Consider the following 24,381-nt stretch of genomic DNA (forward strand, 5'->3'; position numbering starts at 1 on the left):
GAAGAGCATTGTGATCTCTCTTCTTTTGCTGCGTTCTTTGAATCTCTGAAGTGTCTCTAAAGGGTAAGTATTATCTAGAGCTTTCTCTTAGTCAACGGATTCCTTCCCTTTCACTACCTCCCTTTTTCTCCCTTGCTATTTCTACTCCCTGTACTATCATGCAAATGTTCATAGGAAAATTACCTCAGGGCACCTCATACTGTTTCTTTCTATAATGACAAATAAACAATTTTTAACTTTTTAGTGTGGTTACCTTGTAAGAAAGTTTAGCAAAACTTACTATAAAACATCTTTCTCACCAACATATCCTACGGACGTCTCACCAACATATCCCACAGTCTAAAATGCACTGGGAAATGTCAGTTTGGAATTCAGCACAAACTTGCCACCCGGTCCTTAGCAACTCAGCCGCTAATGACACTCAGCTGAATAATATTGTACCTACAGTTTACCACTAAACATTATTATAGGAACTCTCACTCTTCCTGACAGCCCCTTCACATTTGCAAAATGTTTAGCAAATATTTTATAATTTGCCACATGATAGAAACCAATTTGCCTGAGATAGCACTGCATTCTTTTATGTTAAGCTCACAAGCATTGCAAGCCAGCATTTATGGAATTTTGCTGCCCCTCTGAAACACTACTCCCTATCCACAGAATTGCAAAACATATTCTGAACAAGTATACAGCTCCATCAGTTTGACTGACTAAACTAGGCTCTTGGAATATTTGCTAAACAGTAATACAGAGAAGTTTCAATCTCATTGGAGCTCTCAAACAGGATCTGAGTCATCATAGTCTCAGGTTAATCATGTACCTAATTTTCTGATTATTGACTTGTTCCCACAAAGGATTCGATTTGCTTTGGCATATCAGCACTCATCAGTGATGAACTGTCAAGTGAAGTTTTATGCTCTTTTCACAGATCACATTTTTAAACTGAAGGAACATGGTGTTTTCAATTTTAACTTTAGGGCAACATCCAATGTCAAATTCAGATTATTTCTATTAATCTAGTGAGATGCAAAGGGGGGGGAAAGAGCTTTTATTGCTGCTTTCATTTTGATATGGAACAGGCTGACTGTTTGTTTCTAGAATCACATTAAGCAATCGATGGATCCTGCTCAGTTGAGTTACCCTATTGTCAAGCTTTATAGCTGTGCAGAAAGTTAGTGCATAATTTTTGGTTATTGAAATAGGTGAATATTGTTAACTCAAGCCAGGATAAAAGAAGAATTGAAGCTTTTGTCTGGGGAATGCTTGAGCTGTAGGCTCCTGCAGGGAAAAAGCTCACTCAGGAGAAAGCTTAAGCCAAGATTTGTGGATTTAAAAACTTATTCAAGACAACAATAAAGTAAAATCCCAGGATAGAATGTGCCATATGGATCTGCTGTGTTTGAGCTACGTTAAGGAGATGGAACTGAATTTTCACCTGGTAATTCTCTCTTTAAACTAAGAACATCCAAAATGATGAAAATGGAGAAGAGCTGCATCCATACGAATGCTACTACAAATTAACACACAGCAAGGCAACCTAGGACACAGATAATATTCCATATGTTCTGCAGAAGCTCACTCTGACAAGAAATGTTATGGGAAATGCAAAGTACATTCTCTTTCTTCTCCATTCACAGCAAAGTCTAGTAATACAAAACAACTTGGTGGGTTATTGTACTGCTGAATTTCCTCACTCCTACAAGTAGCAGCCAATAAGGTGAAGTGGAGGCAAGGGAACTCACAAAATTCTTTCAGAAACTCTGTATCTCCAGATCTCAGAACATAATCCCACCAAAAAATTAAAATAATCACTAACACTTCCCCCCATGAAACAGCTTCATACAATACCTGGACATGTGAAGGTGGCAGTCCTCTTCTTATGTATACAGCAAAAAGGGCATCCTTCCCTAACGAGATATTGAATTTCAGGAATTGTGGCTGTGTGATATGGATTTGTGACCGCCAGAATACTCCTTGTGGTACTTCCTGAGTGACCCTCCGTCCGACCTCTGCCTCCCCGCTATCTATGCTGTTGTTTCTAGAGGCCCAAGGTCCTGGAAGACAAGAGCCAATAAAAGCAGATGAAAGTCAGATTCAAATAGCTATATATTTAGCAGTCTCATTTAAGATGAAACTGTGTGGCAATCTTACACGTCAAAGCAAAACTTAATTGACAAGACTAATTTATCAACCCATTTCTTTAAAAAAAGTAGTGAAAATACACTGCTTTCAATAGAGTTATTTCAGTGTAAGTGTGAGAATCTGCTTCTTAGAAAGCTATAAACTTGCTCCCTGGGGCTTCTGAAATCTTGCATACAGCTTCCTCTCCCATTTTTAATTCCATGATTGCTCTTTACTGATCAAACATAATAAGAGCAGAGAGGCAGCTAAGCACATTAAAAGCTCCTTGCAGCCTTTTCAACATCCTAATGTGAATGGGATATAAAAATAAATCCACATGGGAAAGTAAGGCAGTAATTTCAAAAGGGAAAGGAAGGGGGTAATTTCAATGTAAATTCACTGATTGAGGAATTTTATTCATCATATGTCAAATACCAAGCAAGTTCGTAAACAATCAAACTATTAAAAAAAGAAAAACCCAAGTCCATTAATTTTAGATTTGCTTCTGCTAAATATAAGATTAGAATGAAACCAAAGGCTCATGTTGCTTGAAACTTGACCAGCTGAAAAATAAAATTTTCTCTTGCTGATTCTTGACAAACAACTTCTTTCTGGACAAGCAACTTTGGACTGCACCTGGGAAAACTGTGAGATTTTGTATGAAGAGTGATAGAAAAATATTTTTAAATAAAATAAATAAGAGCATCACCCATTATTTGTCTTTTCAGCAACATAAGGTAGGTCGAGCTTCATGATTTTGTCTGCATAATTTTGTTGCCTTTAGAGTGGATTTTTTTGTTCATTATTGGTGTGTGGTAGTATAACCATGAAGACATAAGAATTGCCTTGCTGGATCATTTCATTTCATGCAGAACCATCTTTGACATGACAACCAGGTGCACCAAAGCAGCTCACAAATGTGGCACAAAGGCAACAATCATCCCAATATTTGTCTAATGATTTAAAGAACCTTGAGTAAAAGTCACATCTTTCAACAATTAATTCCATAAATTAGTAGAACAAATATTGTGTATATTGGAGAGTCTGCAATTCAATTTAATTCGGTGACTTGGGCAGTTGTATAGCTTGAGGGTACTCCTGCATGCAGTATTGTCAGGTAGTGTCAGTGCCATGGAGTGCTTATTATGATGTTTAGCTAGTTCATCAGCTATGGCATTCCTGGTCACTTCTGGCCACAGAGACTCATCTTCTGGTAATCTCCCGTTTGGATTATGAAACTCTGTAACACTTTCAACATGGATTTCCCTTGAATATGGTTCAAAAGCTACGGTTAGTGCAGAATGTTACTGCCAGATTGTTAAGTAGATCAGCTTATTTTATTTACTTTGATTCTATGAGAGCTGTACTAACTATGTATATGTTACTCGATCCAATTCCAAGTGTTGCTTAAAAAATTGGAGCTCAGGAACACCTCTCCCAATACAGAGTTGCAGATGTGTTAAGATTTTCAGAGGCAATGATGAGGGACTGGATAGAAACCTTAACTAAAATAAAATGAAAGTATTTCAAGATTGTGAATCTTATTTCAGTTTCAGCTATCCAGCTGCTTTAAAGTATGTGATAAAATGGAAGCTTTTTTCTACCCTTCTAATATTTATAGAAGTTTATATTACTATATGTTTTTAATTCAGATTGTTAAATCTCATATGTTGACATGATCACAAATATGGTTTAGATAAATTTGCACCCATATAAGAACACACATCTAGGATATAGTTACACCTCTGGAAGTGAATCAGTTTGCCAAAATCTGTCATAATTTTTGCCAAATATTATCTTTGAGAGACAGCACTTTCAACAAGGGCATAACAATGTGGCAGGGAAGTGTGTATAATCCAAGTAAGTACCAAAACATATCCTCTGCATCCATTGTCTTTAAATGTAATTACCACTGCAACAAGTTTTCAATTTTAAATTCCAAATTGCCTGTGCTCTTGAGGCTTACACTTGCATGTAATGAAAAGCCATTTAAACATATTCTGTTGCCAATGTCTTTACATGGTAAGAGAATGCTTTGACTGAACATTGTTAATCTTTGAATAACAGTTTTTAATAAGCTGTGTCTTTTTTGAATTTTCTAGGTTAATGGGTCTTCAACAATATCCGAGGACAAAGAAAAGGCAAAGAGAAACACAAGAGCATGTTGGCTACAAATGGAACAAATGGGATTAATGTAATATCAAGCAACATGCCTATGTGGGTATGCCTGAGCAAGTCATCATCCTCAAGAGGTATCAAGTGAAGATTCATAATGGAACAATGATCCTTTCTACAAGCACTGTCTTTCATCTGAGGATCTGTAAGTACCTTGCACACATTGAGGAACCAAGCAACACAACCAGGTATTGGCATCCTCATAATAAAAAGAGAAATACCAACTATCAAGAGCATGGCAATGTACTAAGGGTAGCACATCAGTCAGTGGCAGTGATGGACAGAAAGGCTAGAATATAAAAGGTGTAATTTGCATCTATCACTTAAGAACGTATGAAGTGCCATGTATTTGCAAATTGATGCAGATTTCATCATTCAATTAAGACAACAAAGCTTTTCCTAATATTGTTAACTTCCATGCTTGGACTATAGACCCAAGGTTACCCAAGCAATGAGTCAAATAATGAAAACATAACAGCTTTACTATTTGTTCAAAAACAACACAGAATCTTATGTCAATGTAAGAACTAAAAGCTTACGGCATAATTTAAGGTGCCATACAATTCTGTTGTTTGGAGCGGTATGGGGAGAATATATTCCACTGAGGAAGTTTCCATGGGTTAAAAACATGTCTAGATTTTAACTTTTAAATAAAATAATACCGTTTTGTGGATTGATACACCTCTATTGTGGGTAACATCACATTATCTGCTTCTGAACCTGGTAAGAGGACCATGATATATGCACATAATATTCAGCAGTAAGTCAACAAACATCTGCCCTACAGTTTCCCTTTCTCTGCTAAGCTTTGTTGATCTTTGCTTCCAAGATGACAATGGACTCTAGTTGGCTTAAGCCAAGGTGATGCTTCCCCACAAAAGCATAAGTCAACCCTACATGATTGCTTGAAGGGTTGCTGTAAGATCACAGCAGTGGGCTGGGCTAAGAGAGCAGCAAAACACCACTGCCAAGCCATTGGCAATGCTTTGGAAATTGAGCCCAAGTATGACCCCATGGATACCTTCCGATGGGTAGGACAAGAAGACAGAACGTCTGATTCTTTGTTCTACCAGCTTATTGTGAAACATGAGCTAGCAAAATGAATATATAACATTGTCTTATAAACCAAACCACTCTACCCTAACTTTTCCCGTTTGCAGTGAGGGAGCCCATTGGAGATGCCTGTCGCCACCTTCACCACTCAAGTCACCCACACATGGGTATAGTTTTTGAACAGGGTTTATCCACATGAACCATAGAGTTGGAAGGGACCTTGAGTGTCATCTAGTCCAATCCCCTGCAATGCATGAATCCTGCCCACAGCTGTCCCTGGGTGGGCTCGAACCACCAACCTGGTTAACAGCCAGATGAACTGACCCATTGCATCACAGAGATTCCAAGTTCTATGCAAGTAAGCCAAACCACCTCGCTTGACTGTGCAATTTGATCCCACAAACGTTAAATTGTATATGAATAGGTCCCATTTAAATACTATACCAGTGCAGGGACAGCCTTACACCTATGGACACTGTCACAGTGCAAAGACAGGAAGATGTTTTTAAAAGAACTTGTTTCCTTTTTTTGTCCACTGTATGCCCTTCCATATTATCAATTATTGGCTTGTATGTTTCATTAAGATATGTTTTCTCTTTAATTGAGGCATACTGGCACATTAAAGATGTGATAAGCAAATGGCATTGTAGTAACTGAAAAATGTCCCCTGTACTGAAACGGTGGAGAATACATGTATCATGTGCCTTCAGCATACTTGCGTAGTAAGGAGTATTTGCAGAATTAATTAACTTTGTTTTCAATTTCCTTATCTGAATATTTCATAAGCATGAACCAAACTGCAGTGAAGTTAATAAGAAGCTCTCTGAAAAACTTAGCTTTGGGCTCTAGAACAGCTTACCCTTTCTGCAAAAGTAACAGGTGTTTTAAAGTAGAAGGCTACATAGCAGGAGTCGAAGGCTGTGATGGAAAGACCACTGTAGTAGCCTCATACTTGCATATTTCATACTTCTTGTTACTGCAGTGGATAGGCTATTTAATACAGATCTTCGAAGATGTACTTTAGGAATAATGGACTAAATTGGTTAGCTACATGAGTTGTCATTTTTTCATGGTGATGTTAAACTAATCAATTTGACATCACATTCAAATGTTATAATTCTATGGAATTGTGGATATTTAGGCAGTGCACAACTCAGGAACAAATTTCAAATATTTCAATCAATTAAAAGGAAATACAATTAAAAATAGTAGAGTCTCCTACAAGCATTAGAGGCAAATAAGTTTTGAACAGTTTTGTCTCCTTAGACTTAGTTCAGGGGTCAGCAAGGTTTATCTTGCCTGGGCCGGATTGGCCCCGTGGGGATCCCTCCATGGGCTGGATTGTGCATTTGTGTGAGTGTGCACGCTTGTGATTTCCAACATCTGCACATGCGCAGGGACGATTTTCGGCACCGTGGAAGCAAGTCCCTGCGTCGTGCTGTGCCAGTTTAGCACAGCGTGCGAGCGGGCAACTCAGTTCGGGGGTGGCTCGTGGGCCGGTCAAATGACCTCCGCAGGCCGCTTCCAGCCCATGGGTCTTAGGTTGCTGACCCCTGACTTAGTTCATCTAAAACTGAAATGATAAAATGATGCTGCAAGGTAGGTTATAGAAATGAAGCCCCTACAAGAGTACCTGTAAAATTTAACAAAAGTTACAAAGTACGCCTGCATAAATCTGCTTTAGAAATTATTCTGCACCACATATTTTTATCTGTAGCAAATAAAACTGAATACTGAGTATTTTGTAAGACATCACACTTCATTCCCATTAATTCTATAGGCAGTGCAACTGGCCCAGGGATCATTTGAACTCTTAGAAGGGCTCAGAAGACTTGTATTTCATTGTCTATTAACACAGTTCATGCCATACATGATACAGTTTTGAACTGTCAATAAATTCTGCTAATAGCACTTGCTTATAGTTCTGCTGAGTCTACATTCTCCTGTAGTAACTACTGCTTTACTTCCTAGAACTAAAAAAAGTGCCTATCTCTCACCAAAGCTGCAATGTCAACTTACTTGCTCTAAATGAACACTAACAGTTTTTTTAAATGTAGAAGAAAAGAACACATTTCAGATGGTCAAAATACTAAAATAAACATACATGGGGGGAAGGCTGCTCCCATGACGTGTGTGCGTGTGTGTGTGTGTGTGTGTGTGAGAGAGAGAGAGAGAGAGAGAGAGAGAGAGTTCAGTACTGTGTGATTAGATAGGCAGAAAGAGTACTAACAGCTCAGACCTAGGCATGAAACAGTAAATGAAACATATGAGGTTTTTTACGATGGGGCTAGGCTACATACCGAGACCCTATTAATTCGTGGATCCAGTAAATGTTAAAATCTAAGCAAGGATTCAAATTCCTGGAATAGGGTGTTAATGCTGTGAACCCCTCCATCGTAGATATGTGTAAATCTACCATATATCATAAAGGCGCCTGGAACCCCTTGAATTTCACACCACTTGGAGATTGGAATGGTGTATAACACATAAATACAACCAGGCTGCAATGTTGCCATTAAATAAACTCATATCCAGTCTGATCTACTTTGTTTCTAAAACTAAAGCACTGCAAATCTTATGCACGTGTGAGTATATATATATATATATATATATATATATATATATATATATATGCACATACAGAGTAACAAATTTTGCACTAAAGACACTCCGGCGGTCCTAGATAGCTTAAACAAATGTATTTATTTCCAGCATTGATCCATTTTGTTTTCATGGTCTACAGCAGTGGTTTTCAACCAGTGTGCCATGGCACCCTGGAGTGCCTTGAATGATGGTCAGGGGTGCCGCGGGCAACACTGGCCTCTGTTTCTCTTTCCTTCCCTCCCTTCCTCTGATGCCTTCTTGTGTCTCTGCCTTCCAAAATCTTGCAGCAGTACTGGCTACAAGTTCCTCAGGTGCCTCTGGGGTTGGCCAGGGAGAGCTGGTTGCCAGGAGCTGAGGCAGCATTGGAATAAGTAAGCAAGTGGGCGAGGGACCCTACGCCAGCCAGTCCACCAGCCTTTGCTGTTGGGAATGGACAGACAGGATCCAGGGCCCCGCTGGACAGTGTGAGGAGTCACTTCTCTTTGGGGGGGGGCAGCTCAGAGGACTCCCAAGGAGAGAGGAGAGGAGGTCGAGGAAACACTCCACAAGGGTGTTCGAAAAGGGTGAGAAGCTGCCAGCTTGGCAGGCAAGGGGTGACATAACTGGGCTCCTGAGCCCCACAGGGGTGCCGCAGAAAGAATGCAGTTGGTCAAGGAAGACGTGGACACAAAAATGTTGAAAAACTCTGGTCTACAGGAATGCTTGCATCCTCCATTTTCACCCACTGTTTGTCAATCTGTTCATTTACATGTGCATATTTCAGGGGGCTAATGCAAACCATCAGTAACATTCTGATGTAGCATAAGCTAGAAGAAACCATGGAGAAAATCTAAAAAAAAGAAGAGGTGAGCCTTTAGCTAAACTATAATACTCTAGAATAGAATAACAGTGGGAGAATTTAAAAATGCTGCAAGCTGGTATCTTGGAGTTTGCTTATCTCAGGTCTCATAGCTGCTAAAAATACTTTGCAGTTTTTTCTCTTTTATCACAAGTCTATATGAAAGGAAGTTTTAAATGCTTATTTCTTCTTTTTACCCAGGGAAGTCATTTTGATCTGTAAATCAAATATGTATTTAGCCACCTGTAAATATAAGATTGATCTCCTTTCTCCATTATTTATTTTTAGACGGTGTTATTTACCCAGTTCAAATTATTGTTTTGTCATGTGCACTGCAGAGTGGAGCTCAGTACTCCTCAAGCATGCCTGAGTGGGGGAAAAAAATCTGAGGCCAAAGGTATCCATTTTTATCCTCCCTTCAAAAGGATATTCTGAAAATGACACAGCATGGACAATAGCAGCATAAGCTGCATCTCAGACAGACAAATTGACTCATAACATTATTGAATGTGCCCAGGATAGCACATTTTGTTTCTCAGAACTGAGCTCATATTAACCAATATCAAGGAAGTTTGGAAGATTTAAGACCCAGACACAGTGAAGCTGTGGTGGTGCTGGATTAAATTGGGCCACAACTCTACTGAGCATGTATCCATGTGATCAACGAGCCCACCAGCTGATTGACAAGCTGTCATTCAACCACTGTTGAGGTCTGCCACAGTGTGAACGGCTTCCAGTGGACCTCATCCAGTCACTAGTAGGGGGTGCTGTGGCCCACCAGCCCTGAAGCTGAGCTTCTGGAAAGCACCACCCTCCAAGGTCCCTTAAGGGGATTCCATGCTGGGTTGGGGTGAGGTGCCCCTCCCATGCTCCTCCCTACTAAGGATCCACTCCAAAGTTGTGAAGATTGCTTTCAGGAAGGAAAAAACCCACAGGACCCAGCCAATCCACCTGTGGTCAAAATCCCCCTCCCCCCAAGCCCTGAAGCCAGAGACTAACTGTTGTCCATAGGAAGGCACTCATCTGCACCACCAAGAACAGCTCTGGCTCTGTCCAGTGTATTTTGACAATCTTTAAGAAACTGTGGCATGTTGAGCAAACACCCCATGGATGAATAAATGTTTGCTCAATACGCCACAGCTTGTTAAAGATTGTCAAAAAACACTGGACAGAGTCAGAGCTGTTCTTGGTGGTGCCATAGGTGAGTTCAGCTGCCTTGGTCTTATTTATGCCCACATGTCATTCAGAGAAGATGTGTTGAGTTAAGGTTCACACAATGTTTAGCCAGGCAGACAAGACATCATCCTAAAATGATATACTTCCTTCTCTAGATTTTCCTTCTGTTGACCATGCACAATCAGCTGAGCAGGGAGAGTATCTTCTTCCAACCTCCACTTCAGGAAACCCTCATTCTTTTCCATAGACAAACTGGCAGGAAATGGGGTGGAAATGTGCTCCTGACACTGCCTACCCTGTGGGGCAGCTCCTTTTATTGTGCTGCACGTCTGATGGAACAGTTTCAGGCCCATCCCACTGTTCTTATTTTTGACAGAAACCTCTGGGGTAAGCACAGTGCATCTTGACACTGCATGGGAAGGTCACAACCAGAAATTATTGTCTGGTACCCCACGTAGTTAGTCACCCATGTAGTGACTAAAGGTTTGACAAATCACTATATCATGGGTTCACTGCAACATCATCAGAAAGGTGACAAGTGTGATGTACAGTATCTCAGAGTACAAATGCTAAGGATGAAGGATTATCAAAGCCTTTGGCCTCCTTGACTCCTTCAGGAGGAAGGGTGGGATATAAATTCAATAAAAATATAAACAATAACAATTCACAAACAAGTGATGTAATACTAAATAATTCACATTAATTGTATTTCACATGAGTAATAATAATGGATTTCACATCAATTACAGTGCTTTGAAAGTAGTACACTGAAGTTTATGAGAAATCAAAACCTTTACCAATGTTCAATGCTGCATGAATTCACATTACAGCCTTTTGCTTGTTTGCATCTTAATGTGCCCTAAGGTATAATTTACTTGGTACAGTACTTAATAAGGTTAAGCGTCCCACAACACATTGCGTACCTTGATTAAAACACAGCCTAAGTAAATGACTAAATGCAACAACACTTTGTGGGATAGACAAGGGTGCTGGATATATGGAATTTGACATTTTGAGGGCTTCCATTTCAAATATCAGAGAAGATGAGGAGGAGCAATACGGTGCAATGCGTTAATTTCTTACTCCACACGTGCTTGCATGTTAGAATGATCACATGTTCAAAATAATTGGTAAGCTGATTTTTATAATACATTCTACCATTTGCAATACCAAGCTGTACATAGCAGGTCACACTTCCTAGGTTACTGTGTCTAATAACCTGAGTATATTTAGAAGTCAGGACATCATAGCATAGAAAAATTAGAACTAGAAATAATCCATTTGATTGTTTACCCACTATTCTATCATTTGAATTATTTAGGAGTTATGGATGGAACAACTATGCCTACCTGCACTGTGTGAAAAATCCCCCCTCTCTATCTGGTGCTTATTCTCTTTAGATATTTGTAGATTAGTAGTTTTCAACCATTTTAGACCTGGGACATACATTTAGCTGAAACATGCATTTTGGAAACCACTTCTTAATTTTTAACCACACATTTGAATAGTGATAGTGTTCCAGGTAAAACCCACAGTAGGTCAGGCTGTGACCCCGTAGCATACCCTGATTAATTAGCAGCAGACAAATATTGTGTACTGCTGTAATGTTTATCCTTCCCTCTGTTTCTTCTGTTTCACCACAGTTTTTCTGGCCAAAGCAGACAAATGACAAATGTAATGACAAATGCCCACTCAACATACTACATTACTTTCAGCTTCTGATCATGCTTTGATAAAATACCAAGTTTATTAGTACAAGAAGAACATCTGGCCAGTTTTCAACAGCAAAACGTGCACTCACCCCTGAATACAGGGAGACAATGCTTCTTATATAGCCAGCCCTATGCATGTTTACTCAGATGCAAGTCCCACTCTTTTCAGTGAGGTTTTCAACCTAAGAGGTTCACATTTCCTTCCACACTGCAAAAAGGTAGCATAAGACAGTTATCTTACTGCTCATATTTCAAGGGCTAACATGTGTCTCTCTCAGTTTGGAAGGCTATCATCTTTTTAAAGTAGTTGCTGGCTTCATCCTGGGCTCTGTCAATTATGAAAGGTCATTCTGCACAACCGAGGAGGCAGGACCTGAAACAGCTGGTGTGTGAAAAGCTTGACAGAGGGCTTCTTAAAAACTGCTGGCCTGGCAATATTAGCCTTAAATTAAGTGAATGAAAAGGAAAAGGCAGCAAACCTTTCAGACTTCTTCTGCTACCATGTCATGTCTTTTTGAAGTTTGTTTTATTATTGCAGAGAAGAACATATGGGTTCAAATATAATATTCAAAGGTTTTATTTGGGATGTCACTCAAAAATATCATTAATTTCTTTATATCTGATGAGAGGGCCTCTAGATAACAAAAGCTGATGACATAATAAAATTTGTTACTTTTTTTAAGGTGCCACACGACTCTTTTTGCTGTACATTTGGTTGTAAATTTTTCGCTCTTTTCTAGCTGCTCCTAAATCATCCATTTCTTTCTTTTCTGCTCTAGTCCTGGAGACTGCCAGTACATGATAAATGTGGTAATCTCCCCCCACCCCTGGCAAGACTCCTGTGTCATCAGCATTTGTATTACAGGCAGAAAAATTCAACAGGTGAGGACTCTTACGTCTTCATCTCTGTGACAGAAAAGGGTCTGCTTGCTGAGTTTCTGCCTGTCGTGCCACACAAGGGCCTTGACAGAAAGAGCAGCAGCAAGCCCACACGGGAGTAAATCGGAAACAATCCCCTTCATTGTGAGGTCTATGTGTTTGAGGTCTAGTCAGGATTAGGATTACCAACTGGCCATAAGAAGTATGTCCTACCTAGCTTGGGCTTGTGTCGTTAACAGCAGTTCACTTTTCAGAAATCAGCAAGTAAAAACTTCTATGGCACTGAGATAAATGTTAGTGCTTGCTAATATCTGAATATCAAGCCACAGTAAAGGGAAAAGAAGGCTGGGGTGGCAGAGGGGAAGGAGTTGGCAACTCTATTCATGATGTTAACTACCCTCAGCATAACTGATCAAAAATCTAGAGTTTATATGGTGACCTGAAAGTCCTCAGCATATGTTTTATAAACAAAAATGGTTTGTGCTTTCCTTCAAATATACAAATTTCTAAAGGAAAATGACCATCCTACCATTTCTCCATATAACCCCTGTTTTTTCTTAGTTTCCCAATGAAGCAAGCATGGAAGCAGTAATCTATTTCTTCAGAAGCAATCCCCATGTTGTTTCCCCTCACTCTGGTTATGCATCTCTTTAAAATTTCTAAGCTATCCACAGTATGGGATGTGAAGTTCAGCAGTCCATATTATTGTTGCTCAGAACTGCTAGGGATATGTATTAAAGCTGACATTGCAGGATAAGGTCCCTTTTAAAACTGTTGCAATTTTGCCAGATATGGCAGTACAAGTGGAATTCATGGAGAAGAACTGCTGCAGTCAAATGATGCAAGTAACAGTACTCCTGGAAGTGGACCATGAATAATGTTTTTAATATACTCAAATGAAATACATTTATTTTAAAGCCTTAACTACAGGTTGTGGTATGTGAAAGACTGGCTGTTCTACAAATAGCAAAAGATGCAGCTGAATCCTCACCTTTACCTCCAGATGGCATTGTTGCTACATCATCAGAGCCTGGCAATCCAGTCCGTATCCCATTGTTAAAGGTGTGTCCATCTGCTGGTTGTAGCTGCCAGTTTAGCCCAAGCATATGCATTGCTGCAAGACACAGAAAGCCGGGAAAAATAAACATACAATGTATACATTACAAAAGTCATGAGGGAAGAGAAAACCATTTTAAAATAAAGCTGCTTCAGGAGGAAAAAAAGCTTTTTTCGGGGCAGGGGGTGTAATGCATGGGAGCAATGTATTTTATATTTGTTGAACTGCTTCAGTGTAGTACAATGAAAAATATATAGATAAGACTACATATAATAAAAAAAACTGGATAAGAGACAAAAAGTGGTTCATTAACATGCCACTATAAAAAAGTATAAAGACAAAACATTCCTCAAAATAAAATCATATTATTTTGTTGTGCAAAGACTGCAATAGTGTGCACAATCAGATAGAAGTCAGTTCCACCGAATAAGGGGGACTTACTGCTGAGTAAACATGCCAAGAATACAGTTGAAAGTCTGACAGCTGCCTCTATTTAGAACTGAAATGTGCATAATACATTTCACAATAAATGCAAAGCCTTTCTTCAGTGTTTTAACATGTGTAGAGTTCATTTTTGGATCTCATTGTGTAGAGGACATTTAGAACTCACTGGGGAAAGCAACTGTTTAATTAACAGTCGCTATTAGCCGTTGATTAATCAGAAAACATTTGCTTTCGTGTCATTGTCTTTACCTTTCTGGAAGACACCTAGGAACTGTAAAAAAGGGGGTGGAAAAAGAATAGTTAAGCCTAACCATAGTTTTTAAGAGGTTGAAAGTAGTATGAGAGAAGCATTGTTTTACAGGTTATACACTCCTTTCTTTTGTGTCTGTGTTGTCTCTGGAGAAACAGACTTCTCAAAAGCACCTATGAACAAAGAGCCATTTCACATGTTACATTTTATAGGTGCTTAAAGATGTTTACACCTAAAATTGTATAGTATGAGGACCATGCTACATGTTATGCTAAATGCTTATCATGCTGCTACAGATGTGCTTTTGTCTTTATTCAATTGTAAGTGCAAGGGTGTGTGGGATTGTCATCAAGACTGCAGCACATGGGGGTATCCTTTTTCTCTTCCACTGCAATCCAGAAATACGCTCCCACCATGCCTACAAGGGTTAGCACCCAAGGGAGCTTCCCCCCAAAAAAACCTTAATTTGCAGGGGGGAATCTTTCTGTCTGGATCCCAGCTTGAAAGTGAATAAATAAACGTTTCCTCCTGTATGCTGCAGTACCAAAAGAACCCACCTATATATTTTTTAAAAAACCTCACAGACATGGGCGTGGCAAGGGGCGGGGGGGCAAATCAAGTAAATAAGTAAAAATACTTAACTATCTGACCAATCACATCGTGGGTAGCTCAGTTTTGCCCCCCTCACCCAAATGATCCTGGTTACAACCATGCTTAGACATTGCTTCTTGCTACACAAATTGATGTCTAGTTTGGCTCTGAATATGTTCCCCAACACTGCAATTTGTCTGCAGCTCCCTGCCTACTCTCTGTGAAATGGCCCTCAGGTGTGTGTGCCCACCATAAGGAAATAAACATCAACCATATTACCTTAAAATCTCTGAGGAGCAAAACTGTCTCTTTCAAGTGCAATATATTGAAGTCCAATTACAACACATAGTTTGAAAGACACAAGCAGCAGGGGTATTGCTAAGTACTTAGATACTCATACTCAGGGGAAAGATCCATGGTACATATTTGCATAAAATTTGCATATGCCAACATGCTCATACCTCCTCAGAAGTACAAGGGGAACAGGACCCTCCAGAAGATCCCAGCTTTTAAAGACCTAGGCGCACTGCCATAAGAATAGCTGGTTGAAAGTAATTGATAGGACAGTCATATTATAAGAGTCCAAAGATTCATATATGGAATATGACTGCTGGCTTGACCGTACTACATCTGCCTGACTTTTGAGCTACCCTTGTGGAATCCTTCCTGAGATTCTAATGCCAGGTTTCGTTTACAAAGGAACAGGTCACAGATTACAGATGCTCCTGCTCCTTATGTCATCAACATGAAGGGTTGCCAGAGAACAGCCTTGCATCTTTCAAGTTCCCACTGCAGAGGGGCGCAAGGCAGCCATGGTATCTCCTGTCCATTCCTTTTCCAGTCCACTCACCTGCCCTTTTCAGCAGGACTCCTGATGTGCCTTACTGCGGGTGAGGGAAGCAGGCAGACAATAGAAGCAGCAAGTGATGGCTGTCTCGTGTCACCAGGCAGTTTAAAAGGATGTATATATTCATGAACCCCAAGTTGTGACCCAGCATCCCTAAGGACTATCCATCAACTAACTAACTAACTAACTAACTAACTAACTAACTAACTAACTAACCAACCTTCCTTCCTTCAGGATTTACAGAACTCAGTATTACCCAGGTGCAGCAAATTATGTAGCTTTGTCCCCCATTTCCAATTGCTCAGATCTATCTGAAAAACTTGCCTCATTACAACCAGTGCAATAATTAAGTGTGCTTTGAATTATTAATGTGCAAGACCATTTAATGAGTTTGGAGGTATTATTCTTCACAAATATACTTTGTTCCTAGTCTGTGTTGAGCACTAAATGGTTTTGCTGAGTTCCGTTCTCTACCTTACAAATGGCCAGTCAGCTGTTGAAGGACTGGAAAGCGGACACAGTGGGTTAATTTTTAAAAACAGTTTCTCTCAGGAGAGTCTGGTTCAAATGTAGCAGGGGTCACAAGTGAAATGAATTTGGTAGGCCTAGTCTCCAATGGTAGTTATGGCTACAGTTCAGAAGGAATGTACAATTCATCACCATTGACAGGACCTACTCAAGAGAGGCCTGGAAATGGAATAGCTGGGTCTTGAGGGTCAGGATAAAGGGCCAACAGAGCAGCTACGTGGTGAAGCAGGCCCAGGCCTGACAACATTATGCTTGAGGCTGCTTAGTGCAATCAGCCATTAAAAATGTATGAGTCTAAAGTGACAAAATCCTCCTGGGCTGATTTCCACGGAAATGTTTGAAGGGGTACATATATTAAGGTAAAAGGTAAAGGACGATGAAGTCCAGTCAAAGGCAACTATGGGGTGAGGCGCTCATATTGCTTCAGGCCGAGGGAGCCGGCGTTTGTCCACAGACAGCTTTAATAATTAACCCACACAAACATCCACATCCATGTGGTGTTTTTCCCTTGGGGGGGGGGGATACAAAGCAGAATGAGCATAGCTAGATGCAACTCAGATTTTGCTAACAAGCAACACAGTTGTTGAGACATTGAGCAATCACATAGGGAAACAAGAGATCGTATCCTTCACGTACTGAGGTCACAGCAGCTTTGTGGGGCATTGCTAAACTGTTCTCACACAGAAGTGTCTGGTAAAGGATAAAGAACCAATCAATACGTATTAGATGAAATATGTGGAGTGACATCGTCATCTGCTTGTGTAAACACAGTAGCCAGCTACACACTGTGTTTAGAGAGAGGGTTATCAAGAGCTGAAGATTTTTTAAGGATCAGCATTGTCAATATATAGCAGGAGAAGAAAATACCCACTGCTCATCTTAAATGAAAGACAGTTAAGTTTGCAAGGCCAGGTCTTCAATAGATGCTAGGCTCTTTACTTATAATAAAATTTGTTTTATACAACATTATTGGTTCGGACTTTATAACTCTGAATCAGACCCCAGAAGATTAGTACTACAAGTAAATATAAAGAAAGCAAGAAAGGTATGTTGCTGTCAAAGGTGTGCAAATGAATTTTTGTTAAACATTGGGACTGGGAAATTAAAACCAAAACCTAAACAATGGGGTCACTTTCTACACATTTTTGCTCTTCACTCGGAGAACTGGCATGTTAACAGGTGATGTCAGCTGATGGGTGAGGTTCAATCCAGTGTGGTGTGGCAGTGCTTTGCAAACACATTCCCTGTGGGTTATATGCTGGTAAAACAGATCCTGCAGAACGCAGGATCAAACCCTTCCCACACATCATCTGTCAAGCAGAGAGTTTAATTCTGCTGGGTGCTTTTTTGCCAGCATGTTCTCTGAGGGGAATGGGCTGGTGGGCTCCTGTGGGTCAACGGTCACAGGTGGTTGGGATCTCCTGCTCATAAGTAACCTGACATAGGGAGGGATTCAATGTAGCACTAAAAAGATTGCTCCCCCAGTGCAAGCATGCCTGCTTGCCTAATGGAACAATCTGCCCTCTTCTCCCTTTGCTCACAGTTCTAGGTTCTTCTGACCCCTCAACAACTGGGGAGGTGAAGGGGTCATGTAAGGGGAGGAGAAGGGGGAAGTTGCCTTGCAGTAGCATAAGTTCTTGCACAGGCTTCCACTGGCAGGGCTTGTTGGTTGAATCCTGCCCACAAACATGATGTCAAATTATTGACAGGCGTGTGTCCCTGCTGACCTATCAAAGTTCGCCTGTGGAATGAGGGAGATCAAGATCTGGCCCATCAGGCCAAAAAGTTTCGCCACCTCTGGTTTAACCAGTGAGATCTGTCTTGTAACTGGCCTGTAAATGCAAGTCACATCTGTTCTCTAGGCTGCCTTGAAAGCCCAGGTATCTTTAAGCATCAACATGTTCTTTCATGACATTCAACCTGGACCTCTTGGCTTCTTAACAGCCTTGTGGTGCTTTAACTTATGTTGTGGCATAAGGTGCCCTGCAATGTGAACCCAGTTACCAATCATTCCCCAGCACAGATGCCTCAAGTATTGTTTTTAAATCCCAGCAGATCTACAGGATCAAATTACCGAAGGCATTTCCCACAGAAAGCCATTCTGCATGTGCCATTGGCTGTTTTTGCAGGCTTCAGAATGAGTCATAAAAAGGCTGCTTGATGGCCCAATTCCAAAGCTAAAACCTTGTACCCAATTATTATTATTTTTTTTAAAAAAATTCTAAACATGGTTAACAAATGGCTGAGGACCAGTTTTAGTTATGGGAATGGAAGAGGCACATAATGGTAAGCTTAGGTGTCACAAATGATAGTCTTTACATGTCTTTAGAGGGTATAATTTCATGTAAGTGGCAAAATTAGCTAGGTGTCACTACACAGAGACTCTAGATTAAGCAATCTAATGCCAGGAAGCTGCTAAATCGGTATATCTCAATGATAAAAATGTAGCATTGCAAATGTGTGTTGCTGCATGCTGCAAGCGGCAAAGCATGATTGTTCTTAAATTATATTTTCCAAGAATATGGCTGCAAACCTATACACTCTTGCTTGTGAGTAAGTCATTTTTAGCTCAATGGCATCTACTTCTATGTAATAACCATAGTGTATGCATTTTAGTGTGTGCATTAAATCACACACTGAGTTCATGTTGTGCTGTACATGTTGATGCTTACCATTACTTGCAGTTCTAGAATAAAGCCTCTTACTTGCTGCTTGATATACAAGTGGAAGAAGGCAAGAGAATGAGGAATCCTTTTCATTTATCTGTTATCCATCCACAGCTACTTCTGTCAGTAGGTGGGGAAAACAGGGGAATTAATGGCTGTCAGCATGGATATTGATGAAGGATGAATAATAGCAGCCAACAGCCGGGGGTGGGGGTGGGCAGTAAGGAAGAGTCCAGTTTCCTTTAAAATGTATGTCTTGCTTCATTTTGGATCCCTGTTTCCAAAAAGGGAATGGGAGTCATCTAATGCTTTTCAGCGTACTTATATGTAGAAGAGGATTTGGGTGAAATAAACACAAAATCGTCTTTCAAAACTGAGTCAGTGATATTTCTTCTCCAGGCCTGCATTGCGTGAATGGAATGGAATGAATTTTCAAAGCAATGCACGACAGATACGCCCACAAATCCCATTAGCTGTAATGGGATTTGTGCGCCTATCGCCCATGCAATGCTTTGAAAATTTACCCCTCCGTGTCCAATTTTAGTCTTTCTGCTTCCAAAATACTTGAAAAGCTTACACACACTTGGAATTACATTACAGTTTTTTTTATAAAATAAAATAAAAATCACTAGATCTGGCTTTAAATTCCCTGAAGCACCACCAGAAAGCATGTTTAAAAAGAACTGGAACAATAGTAACAACCTGTATTATCATTAGTTTTCTATCTTCTATTCTGACAGCAATGAGAACAAACTTCTGTTTTATTCTCTTTTTGTATTTCTTCCCTTCAGTCCTTTTGAAGAAATGTTTTGATTTTGTGCCACTTTGCGAATGCAATTTTTGTCACAAGAATGATAACAGCACTGCATGCTGCATTCAGAATTTGAAATCTTAGGACAAAGGCTGTGCAAGAGAACATATTGCAGCAACACCATTCATCTATTCTCATGACAGACCTTAGATTGTACAGAGAGCAGAAAATTGGCACAAGATTCATCAATTCCTGAAACCAAATATAATGAGCCTGCTTTTGTGGCAACCTTAAGATTCAAAATGCAGTCTCTTTGCCCTGTGTCCTCTTTGGCTAGAGGACCTGAATGAAAATAAAGAACAAGAATAATACATTGTATTTTACATGGAAAAGGACACGCATGTCAAATACAGTCTACGATCCATTTGCCCATCAGCCCCTTTTTACTCTGCATCAATTCCACATGTGTTATCTTCAATATACAACATACAGTAATGCCAGTAATTCTAAGATTCTAACACACATTTTTATTTGTATCTCGCTGCATCACAGTAAGCCAAAACAAGTAACAACTTATTATTGACAGATCCATTAAAATATGCAAAACACAAAACACAAAATTTTGGGGAACCAAACGAAAGTGCCTGTAATTACCACTGATCAAGCAAGCATGAATGATAATATTGCAGGTAGACTTAGGACCTTGTTTACATGTGTGCAAAACAACTTTGTTGTGTGTGATAAGTACAGCAGTAAGAATGTAAGAGCCCTGCTGATTCAGACCAAAGATTTATCTAGTCCAGATTTCTGTTCTAACAACGAACAACCAGGTGCCTATGCAAAGCCCACAAGCAGGATATGAATGCATAAGCACTCTCAAACCCATGTTTTCCCGCAACTGGCATTTAGAGGCACACTGCCTCTGAATACTGGAGGTAATATATATCCATCATGCAAAGAAGCCATTTATAAGCAACTACCATTAGGGATGGAAGGATCTGCCAATTTAAGTTCTCTCCACAACTCTGCAGCAATTGGCAATATTTCTTTAATGTGAATTTCTCCCAATAAACACAATTTGCATGCAGTTTTGACTAATGTAAACATTTTTGTTAGCAATTTCTCCTAATATAATTCATTTTAAATATATTTTTCACTAATGTAGTCATTGTATGCACATGTTTACCTAATATATGCTTTTTTGGTAAACACTGGTTGGTTGGGAAAGTGCATCACAAAAATCAGATGTGTGAATTTTTAAGGAGGGCTGTGTTTCATTTCCCATGTGTGTCAGAAAGTGCAAAGTTGATAAATTTGGTTTTAAATGTGAACTGAATCAAATTTCTCCCCTACCATGAATTTGCCTAATTTGTGTCCTGCATTGTTGTGTTTAATTATGTTATTTATGTAACCAACCCTGGGACAGTTTGTATTTTTTTTATTTAATTTCTATCCCTCCCTTCACCCAAAGATCATGAGGTGTATAGATCACAGTGTGATGAAGAGTGGGCTACACGTACAAATAACAAATAAACCACCCCCTTTTACTACATCTTGAGAAAGCAACTTTTCTACATTAACTATGTGCTTTCTACTGGGTCAGTCATAACATTGGGCAAAGTGAGGCAGCTGGTTTTCGGTATAATCAAAGTTTGGTATATTATTTTATTTATTATTTTTACAATTTTACTGTCGTGAAGGGAGAAGAGGTGCTTCTGGGGTTTCCTTCCCCAGGTGCAAAAATAACTTGGCTAGCTTTGAGTACCATGTGCCTAGACTTGAGGGAGCTGGCATTTACTGCTCCTGTTAAGGCACCAAAATATATTGGGCTGGTCCTGGTTATGTGAAGTACTTCCTTTGGTCTATCCTAAATCTCTCTCTATTCAGCTTCACTGGATGCCCCCAGGTTTTAGAATTATTGGGGGGGGGGAGGAAGAGCGAGAGAGAGAGAGAGATGTCTCCCCATCCGCTTTCTCTGCACTATGAAGCAAAAGTCTGTGCCCAGGAGTGTAGCCCCCTCCCCATACCAGCCATCTTAGAAAATAGTGATTCTTGGCCCTTTCCTTCCTTTAGCTAGACAAAATTGTATCTGTAGATAGGGCACGTTTAAAATGCATCTAAAAAGCAGAAGACACAGCTATACTTTTACTTGACAGTTTTCTCTGACTGTTCCCAGCAGGAATGAAATTGGGTAGGAAGCAGGAAAAGTGCAGAATTGTAAAAGAGGTACTTTTTAGGGAAACATTGTAGTAACATCTAAGGTAGTACACCTTTACTAGATGTGCATTTGTGGCCAAGTTGAATTTGGAACCATTGTAGCATATTCAAGACAGGATTAAACATTAGGCTTAAGTATGTGGTAAAACAGGGACCCTGCTGTTGTGTAATTATCTGAGAGTGCCTCTGGGCGAGGAATGAAAACTGTCTGCCATGTGCCAGCTTACTTTAATACAATTCACCGTTCAAAATATGGTGGCTATTGTGTTATTTTAAGAGAGGAGCAGTAGCCAAGTTCCCAGTTGTGGAAAGTTTAAAATAAACGAGAGCTAAAATGATCATGCATGACCTGTCAAAGTTCTTAATTACCAATAAAAGGCAGTGTGCTCATTGCACGCATTAGTTTGGTGCAAGCATATCATTAACTCCTTGCAAACCAAGGTTTGCAAATTAGGAGCCATCACTGGAGCTCTCTCTTTTCTGGGCTGAATGTCATCCTCCATTACCATGCTGGCATGAACCAAGACTGAGAGTCTCAATAGCATCAATGCAACTGGTTTCTTCATAAATCAGCATTAGAAACTATTGTGGAAAGTAGGTTTGAAAACAATGGTTACAAGGGAATCTGGCTAGTGTTACCTAAATCATGAATTTTTGAAAAGTATTTTTATTGCATTTTCAAAATGTAACAATAAAATATGAACAATAAGCACATATGTTTCTCCACAAAGAACAGTTAAAGCAGTCAAAAACAATGCAGACATATAAGAAAGTACATGAAAAACAGACAAAATCCTTACATCTATCCACAGATTGCAAACAATCTAGGGCAGTTGTCTTGTATGGTCCTCACATTGCATATGTGAAATAAATGATTACCAAGTGACATAAAAAGATAATGGGTTCATTTTACCCCGGCTGCTTGGAATTGGCATGCCAGTTTTACTGCCAGAGCAGCTGCCCAGACTCAAGCACACTAAAAATCAAGAAACAAACCTATTGCAGAACACCAACATCTAGCTATCTCTAAATTAGTAGCCACTATAAAAAAACCCTAACATCTCGCTATGACATACTGTAAATGTTGACAAGAATCATTCTAAATCCCCCCACGAGGCTAATAAAGGAGACAATAAAATAGTTGTGCTATATATTAGATCTATTTCTGTAAAAACAGTTGACCAAAAGTTTGGTGTAATATCACAATGCCACCATAAATGCAAGAAGGTTTCTGTGGCCCCTGTGTTAGAAACTGAGATATGAAAGCTGGGAGCTAAATGGTACCTTAAACCTAGGCTATGAGTGCAACAAAATGTAGGGTCAAAGAATTCAAAATATGGGATAGCTTCACTGACCTAAGAAACCAACCGTGCAAGAGCTTTAACAAGTTCTCTCAAAGAGACAGATTATAGTGGTTTCTTAGAGCATATTCAAACACAAGATTACACAATATTTAAATCAGTTTAAAACAGCTCTAGAATCTAAGAGTCTAGGAACACCTTAGAAACATTTGGCCAAACAACATATTATACAACAGATGAACTAAGCTAAAACAGTTAGCTACTCTGTTTTTTGGATTCCATTAATCTTGATACCCTTGCAATCTCTCCTTCTTGTAGCCAGTTGCCAGGTCCTTCAAATTATTAATATTTAATATTATAGATCCCATAATATTTTGATGCATAAATCCATGCTAACACTTTCTGGTGTTCTTATGCAACTGTGCATGCTTAATATTTGATAGGTGGCACAACTGATTTATGAAAGGTCTCCTTAAAATACACCAATACACATTTAGTGATAGACACATATCTGTTGAAAGCATTATCTTACAAAGAAAAAAACGATGCTAGCATGTGCCCAAGATTCAGGATTGTCACATTATGTATTTATCTGTAAATGTATGTCAATCACTAACCTTGGCTTGAAAATTTATAAGTGATCCAAAATGAAGGTGAATGGAACAAGGTTTGCCTAATTATACAAATACACAGCTCAATGGTTGAAAGACAACTTGCAGACAATCCAGATATACCTTTGTTTTCTGATGCTTATCAACATATCTTCACAGGTGATACTGATATATTGCTATAGACAGGGGTCGTCAAGGTTTACCTTGCCTGGGCTGGTTCACTCTAGCAGAGATCTCTCCGTGGGCCTGATTGCGCACGCACATATGATTTCCGGCGTTTGCGCAGACGTGATTTCCAGCGCTGCAGAAGTGAGTCCCTGCATCATGCTGCACCGGTTTAGCGCAGTGCACGGGGACTCGCCAAGCGGGTGGCTCAGTTCGGGGGTGGCTCGTGGGCCAGTTAAACTACCCCCATGGGCTGCTTGTGGCCCATGGGCCTTAGGTTGCCTACCCCTGGCTATAGATATGGTTTGCGCATGGAACATGAGTTGGACTGTCAATCACATATTTAATTAGAAGTAGTTCATACATGCATGGGAAAACTGCACACCAGTGAGCAC

General features: G+C 39.8%; 1 protein-coding gene across 21 annotated transcripts in view; it reads right to left on the reverse strand.

Annotated features, from left to right (window-relative positions):
* The window catches only part of TENM2 (teneurin transmembrane protein 2), a 709,050-nt gene that overhangs the window by 128,064 nt on the left and 556,605 nt on the right, over positions 1 to 24,381 (reverse strand). For all 21 annotated transcript variants that reach the window (XM_083596571.1, XM_083596570.1, XM_083596589.1 and 18 more), the window contains 2 exons: positions 13,550 to 13,672; positions 1,849 to 2,054 (listed from right to left, as the gene is read on the reverse strand). In XM_083596571.1, the coding sequence (XP_083452697.1) occupies positions 1,849 to 2,054; positions 13,550 to 13,672 (329 nt within the window). The remainder of the gene's footprint in view (positions 1 to 1,848; positions 2,055 to 13,549; positions 13,673 to 24,381) is intronic.

This window comes from Podarcis filfolensis (genome assembly GCF_964270895.1).
Source record: "Podarcis filfolensis genome assembly, chromosome: 2".
NCBI lineage: Eukaryota > Metazoa > Chordata > Lepidosauria > Squamata > Lacertidae > Podarcis > Podarcis filfolensis.